Below are 7,439 nucleotides of genomic sequence, written 5' to 3' on the forward strand. Positions count from 1 at the left end.
ACGTGACTTATTGTAGAGGATATTGTAGAGGTGACACTAATGCAAACTGGGACAAGTCTAGGGGTGGTCAATATATGCATGTAGTTTTTTATTATGTATAAGTTTAAAATTCTATTTAAATTGGAACTACGTTAAGGGTAGACCATAAATCAGCCCATAAGAATAAAGTCTGGTAAGCTGATATTAATATTCAAAATTCGTTTATTTATTAAACCATCTCATTAGTTGAAAATATTAAATAAGAAGTTAAATATTTATTAAGTTTTTGTTATTTGTATAGTTCGTATCTCAAATAATAACAAATTAATTAATATGCAGTTGGTCTAAAAGCTTTATCCTTCTTCATACATATTTCGGCGTATCTACTTAACTCAGATTTTGTACTTGGATATCGTTTTTCTTTGTGCCATTTTTCGGAATCCAAAGTTGTATCTGTTTGCCACCATCCTATCTATAAATAAAAAGATAATTTAAACCTTTTTAGTGAAGTTAGTAGACGGGTTTTTAATATGACTAGATAAATGTAAATTTTGATGATATTTAAATCTAAGAAATACTGACATAAAAGTAATATTAAGTAAACTGCCCTATAAAAGATAAGTAAAAAATTGGATAAGGGATTTGACTAATTTTACCAAGATAAGCAATTTTTAGGCCCAATAAAAAGAAAAAGATTATTAAGTAGGCCTTACTTTAATTTGAAATAAAATATATTTTCGTTAAAAATTTCCATATTTTTTAACAAACAAGATAAACAGCCCACAATATGGTAAAGATATGTAAATTAGGTGTTATCCATTGGACCTAACCGATCATAAGCATTGAATAAATTTCTGATATCAACAATAAACAATAATCAATGAAATTCACAATGGAAAAAGAAAACAAAAATTCCCTTTTTCTTTCTGAATGTATTAATCACAAAAGAATACACAGGATATGCATTTAAAGTTTACAGAAAACTTATTCACACTAACTTATATTTAAAGTATTACTCAAACCACAACACTATACGGTAGAGCCCGAAACACCTACTCCAATGAAAATTAATTTTAAGAAGAAAAAAACTGCTAACAAAGGTTTTGGCAAACACTGACTACCTATTGTCATTTATAAACAAAAAAATTTACAAGATTTAAGAAAGAAAACAACAAAACATCACAAGCAATCCAAAAATATTTACAAGAAGCAATACAAAGATGACAACAATACCATATGTAAGGGGCTTATCACAAAAATTGCAAAGAATAAAAAATAAGCACAAAATAACAACAAAATTTAAAACCTGAGATTTATCCTGTTCAATACCAAACCCAACAACACACAAGAAAAATTAAATAACTGCTTCTATAAAATACCCTGTGAATGCAACAATTTCTATGTAGGAGAATCCACAAGACCACTAAGTGTCAGGATAAACTAACATAAAACATAAATCCAGAACAGAGATCTCAACAAATATCATGCAAACATACCTAGGATGTACCGGCATACCGAGCACAGAGTATAATGAAAAGATGCATTAATAATCATATAAGAAGCAGATAGGAAAAATCGAAGAAGCAGCCCTCATCGCACTTAATGAAAAAACTGTGCAGCATACCTATCAGCAGAATGTAGCAGGTTTGGTTAACAATACAGAAAGGAGAAGTGAACAACAAGAGCATACCAAGAATAGCAGATTAATGGAAATCGCAAACACATCGTGTACAATTATATATATGCAACACACAATACACAAACATATAATCTACATACAGAATGTAGGATATACATTGTCGCAAAATTTTAAAGTGACAAACAAATATTTAACTTAAACATGTCACAGGAAAACAGATTTAGATATATTCTTTTAAACGTAAATCAATATCACGGCTGTCATTTTAAAAATCTACCTACTTCGGATTTTTGTAAAAAATTGACAAAAGAAAGAAAAAATAGATTCGTTTTATAAACAAAATAGTAAAAATATTTTGCTAACTTAGTGAACAGTATGAAAAAGGGTTATCAGTTAATTATTCGAGATAATAAGGGGCAACATAAAATAAGTACAAAAATGGTATTATTTGCATACAATGAAATCAGTAGATATCGGAAGTTAACAAAGCAGTAGGATCATGGCAAAACACGTGTCCAGGGAGCCAGGATTTAAACTTATGAAACAATAGTGAGACAGAAACGTTATACGCATCTTAGACTTGGTCAGTGAATCAAAAAGAAGAAAAAAAGTTAGAAATTTTGGAAAGGGAATTTTTGAAAAAAAAAATCTTGTAGAATAAAGGAGACTAACAGGAAATATCAAAAAAGGACAAACCAGGAACTAATGGAGATTTATAAGAGATCTTAAATCAGGACACTGAGAGTTAGATGGTTGGGACATGTTTAACGAATGCTAAAAGAAAGAAATCTGTCCCAAAGTTTCTGCAAGTAGGAGAATGAGAAAATAAAAAAAGAGGGGGGGCACGAAGGAAGTGATTTGATACCATCTAGACTGACATAGAAGAAATGGGAACAAGAGACTGAAAAGAACTGAAGGCCTGTAAAAAGTAAAAAAAAAACTTATCAAGACTATCAGTCAAGGGCCTATAGGTCCTGTAGTGCTGTTATATTTACACTAAAACCGAAGAAGAAATTAACAAAAAGCTTTAAAATGTAACATTTTTGTGTGCACGACGTGCACGATCTGATTTAAACATATTACCTCCATCGATGTTGTTCCAGGATAATTATACATATCTATAGGTCCATCGGGCTTACGTACATATTTTCTTTTCATCTTTTCTAATCGTTCATGTGATTTATACGCATAACCGTCAGCATGTCCAATATAACAATCTAACACTTTAATTTTTTCTGAGAGAGATTTTTTTACCTTACTTTCGGCTTTCAGAGGATTTTTGGGTGGTGCGATTGGTTCAATGTAATCTGCTCTCACCATATCGGCAAATGGGTCGGAGAATCCATAAGAAGTAAGACCAAAAAAGTCCATAATATATGATTTAAATAGATATTATAAAATTATTATATTGACATAAGTTAATATGTTAAGAGGTATCTATGGTAGAACAAATAAACAAAAACAGAAAACACAAATAATATCATTAAAGTGCAAAGTATATGATGAGATAAATCAAATTAATAGGAGCATGTGCACTGCACAAATTTATTTTGACAAACAGAGTAAGCTTCAGTAGTAAATTTTTGCTAAAGAAAGAAATATATTTTCTATCAAAACTTACTCAGATATGACGTAGAGCAAATTTTAAAAACTAATAGTTTTTCCTTTAAAAATAAAAAGAGAAAAAAAATGTAACGCACCAACCGTATTAAAAATGTTTACTCATCATCTCATCATAATCGGAACAAATTTCGACAACAAAAAAAATAAAACTATATAATTTTGTAGTTCTCTACAGTTCTAAACCGTAATGCTTTAAACACCTAAATGCATTGCATTTGTAGCAGGAAAAACGAGTTTTTTATTCTATCTCCAGCCGCAGTAGATTTACCTTCCAGCAGTTAATAGAATTTTTTAATTTTGTTCTTCATCGTTCTGAAGCTACTTTCTTGTGGCATTTGAAACTAGATACTATTTTATTGGGAATAAGCCACAATCGAAGGTTAAAATTATTTTATTGGCGTTTTAATTTCCACTTCGGAAATCGTTCTCAAACTACAATTTCCGGAGTGGAAATTGAAACGTCAATAAACTGATTTTAACCTTCAATTGTGGCTTATTTCCAATAAAACGTGCATGAACCAGTACGTTTGCTAATTATTTAATAAAATGTCGTCGATGTACATTTAGATTTCCTTTTTTTTTATTATATTACCTGAGTATTGGTTACTCCACCATTTAATGTGTAGAATATTACCATGGGCCATCTTCTATTATTTTATTATTTCGAGAGTCTTTGTATAGATGACACATTACAACTAGGGCGACTCTCAGCCTAACACACTGCTACTTTTACAGATCTATTATGAACAAACATTTCATGGATACAATTGGTAAAAAATTATTACCATTTTTTCATTTTTCTACGAACTGATTAAACACCACATAAATGGAAGCTAGCTTTTTTAATTTTTAATGCCCTGCACGTGTTTTCTTATTATCAAACCTAATACGATGAAGAATAAATCGGAATCTTTATAGAGTCATTATAAGATAGAAACTTTCTATATCATAATCATCTCTTCTCCAAAGATCCTTTGCGTTGGTATTGATGTGACCTAGCCCAGACAAAAAAAGAGCTCTATAAAGCAGTGATTTTCGTTTGATTAGTCTGATTAGTGAATAATTTAAATATTTATTACGAACATGTATGCTTGTTTTTGACAGTTTTGACGTTTATGTTAAACTTATTAAAAACATTTAATTAAACAGTAACTTAGCTTTTCAAACGTGGATTTCGACTAAGCGAATAATTAAGATATGGTGTTATCTACAGTAGATGTTGCTCGAATTATTGCATTGCTACAAGGTGGAAAAAGTCAAGTTTATGTATCCGAAACTTTAGGTATTTCAAGAACCACAGTACGGAGAGCTTTCCATTGCTGAAAGACAGGTACATACTGGCGCTGACCTGCTTCTGGTCGTAGAGTAGTTACCTCGCAAAGAGATGATCGTTTTATTCTGATGGAACTTTTAAGAAATAGCCATTCTACTGCAATTGCTGCAAGAAACCGTCTGAAGAAGGTCTGAAATGTGAATATAAGTGAGAGAACGGTTAGAATACGTTCTGAATCCCAATGAAATGGGACTAATGGCAAGAAGACCGGCTATTGTTTTCGAATTACAACCCAGACACTGTAGAAACCGATTAATGTTTGCTCGACAATATGAACACTGATATATACAGGATTGGAGCCAAATTCTCTTTACTGATAAGTCGCGATTCTGTTTGAAGTCTGACAATGGCCAGGAGAAGGTTTATTGGCGGAGAAATAAAAGATATGCTGAAGCTTGTATGTCCCAGTGAAGTAAGTTTGGAAGTGGTGGTGTCATGGTTTGGGCTGAAATCTCATTTGAAGCTCAAACTAAACTGATTTGCATCAATGGCCCCCTGAATGCTCACCGGTATATAGAGGATGTTATCCGGTTTTTATCTACAATAATCAAAATTAAGCATGACATATTCTAGTTTCATAGTTTACAGAAAAGTCGTGCAAATTGACAGCCACAACAGTTTAACCTGCATTTGACATTTCCTGTTCCAATTCACTGTCGTGATTTATAAATTTCTCAATATCCTCTTCCTCTTCATCTGGTTCATCTTCGTATGCAATGGATTTACTATCAGCATTATCTAGTACTTATCCTTCTAAAAGTTTTTGTAAGTAAGCTAAACAGTAAGCTGAAAGACCTCTAAGAATATTTTTGTATATAAATTAGTGGCGCAGGTCTGAGATACCCAAAAGCGCGTTTACTATACCACGCTAGTACACTATAATGATTACACTAAGACTAATCGTCAATCACAAAAATGTATAAAGGTATTGCAACGTTCAACTACTTACAATAACTTGCTTATTACTGACATCAAAAAAATAGTCTACCTGGTCTTTCACAATATACTTATATTTCCCAAAAATTTAAGCGGCCAACGTAAACAAGAAAAGGCCCTCATTCTGGGCACCCATTAAATGAAGAGAAAGTGAAAAGAATCCCAGAAGAAACCCAAATATATAGTAGGATAGTACGCATTGCCACCTAGAGCGTTTGCAGCTTATTTATGTCCGGGTATCTCGTAAATACTAAAGCCGAAATTAGAAGAAAGAAAATAGACATCTTGGAGATGAGTAAAGTAAGATATAGTAAGTATAGTAAATAGTAAGGTATACTTCAGGAAAAAAAATTAAAGATCAATATATCTAGTATTCTGGAGGAACGATCCAGAATATCCAAATGGAACGGCTATATTATTACCAAAGAAAATTTCGCAATCAGTCCAGATTTCATTCTTCTAAATGCTAGAGTAGCTATATCAAAATTATGAATAATCCATAAAAACCTAAATAATATTAAGGTTTATGTTGCAACAAGTAGCAAATCAGAGCAAGAAATCGAAAAATATTTGAACAACATAGATGAAATAATGCGACTAACAAAAGGAGGTGAGACAACAATAATTATGGATGAATATAATGCCAAAATTGGTCGTGGTGCTGAAGGAGACAACATAGGAGCATACGGTCTCAAAGCCAAAAATAATAGGGGTGATAGACTTAAACAATTCTAAGGTAAGAACAACCTTTTAATAGCCCACACTTTTGGTGCTGATATGACGATCAAAATCAAGTTATAATCGATTTTAGACTAATAGAAATAGAAATAGAAATAGAAATAGAAATAGAAAAATAGATAACTGACAACTGAAGAACGCTCAAAGGAAATAAGAAATAAGTTTCAAGGTTGAGAAAGAAACAGAAACGATAAAGACCTTGATACAGACAGACGCTTAGGTAACATGCACTGCTGTAAAAATGAAAATAACAAAGAGAAAGAGACAAGAAGCAATATCAAGAAATAATAATAACAAAATAATTGGTAAGAAAGGTATAGAGGACAAACTGGGGAGATGGAAAGAATAAATTTAGATATTTTTTGAGACGATAGACCTTGTGCTCTAACATCCACAGATGATCGAATAAATGTTGGTTGATCAGAGTTGGCTGGTTTCAACAGTTAAATCGAGTCGTCCGTATTTCGAGCAGAGATTAATATGTTCCCTTAAAGTGATATCCTACACCATCGATCTCGTGTCACCAAATTTTTAATATTTAATATGTTTTACATTTAATCTAAAGGTTTTTATACTTAGATAGGTAGCTAGTTTCAAGTATTCTCAAGATATTTCACCGAAAACGCTTTGAAGATAGTTTTTTGAGACTATGTTATACAGCCAACCACTGTAATTTTCTCTTTTAATTTCTCTTTTCGCAACTAGCCGAAGCTTAAAGACAATAAATAACTTAATAATATAAATGTGTATCATTTCTGATAAATTAAGTAATAATTTTTGTGTTTCGGATGATAACGAGGTCAACTTGGAAGTTAACGACGACTCTTCTGTATGTAAAAAGGATGAATATATTCGAAAATGAATGCGTTTCGATTTAATTTGAGTTTCTTACCACTCCCTGACACGTGTTTCTGGGTCTTCCCGTCATCAGAGAGAGTTTGTAAGAAAACTCAAACTAAACCAAAACGCACCGACTACTCTGGCAATTATAGAAAAAATAATTACCAGAGTATGCTACTAGAGACATCTAGTGATGAAAGATGAAGTTAAATGTGTCGATAGCAATTAAAGTAAATTTTATAGTCACGCTTAATCAAGCCATTAAGATCGATGCTGGGAATATTTATATTCCACTATGCATCAACAATTTACCCATATAAATTACCATCTTTCTTGTACTCATTGCGTCAA

The 7,439-nt window shown here is 31.8% G+C and overlaps 1 protein-coding gene across 1 annotated transcript; it reads right to left on the reverse strand.

The window, feature by feature from the left end:
- Window positions 1-225: 225 nt before the first annotated feature.
- Window positions 226-3,047, reverse strand: LOC140436170 (uncharacterized). Its single transcript, XM_072524877.1, has 2 exons — window positions 2,702-3,047; window positions 226-451 (listed from the first exon to the last, which is right to left on the reverse strand). Exons 1-2 carry the CDS (start codon window positions 2,987-2,989, stop codon window positions 308-310), a joined length of 432 nt encoding a protein of 143 aa, XP_072380978.1. The 5' UTR covers window positions 2,990-3,047; the 3' UTR covers window positions 226-307.
- Window positions 3,048-7,439: the final 4,392 nt, after the last annotated feature.

Source organism: Diabrotica undecimpunctata, chromosome 3, assembly GCF_040954645.1.
Source record: "Diabrotica undecimpunctata isolate CICGRU chromosome 3, icDiaUnde3, whole genome shotgun sequence".
NCBI classification, from domain to species: domain Eukaryota; kingdom Metazoa; phylum Arthropoda; class Insecta; order Coleoptera; family Chrysomelidae; genus Diabrotica; species Diabrotica undecimpunctata.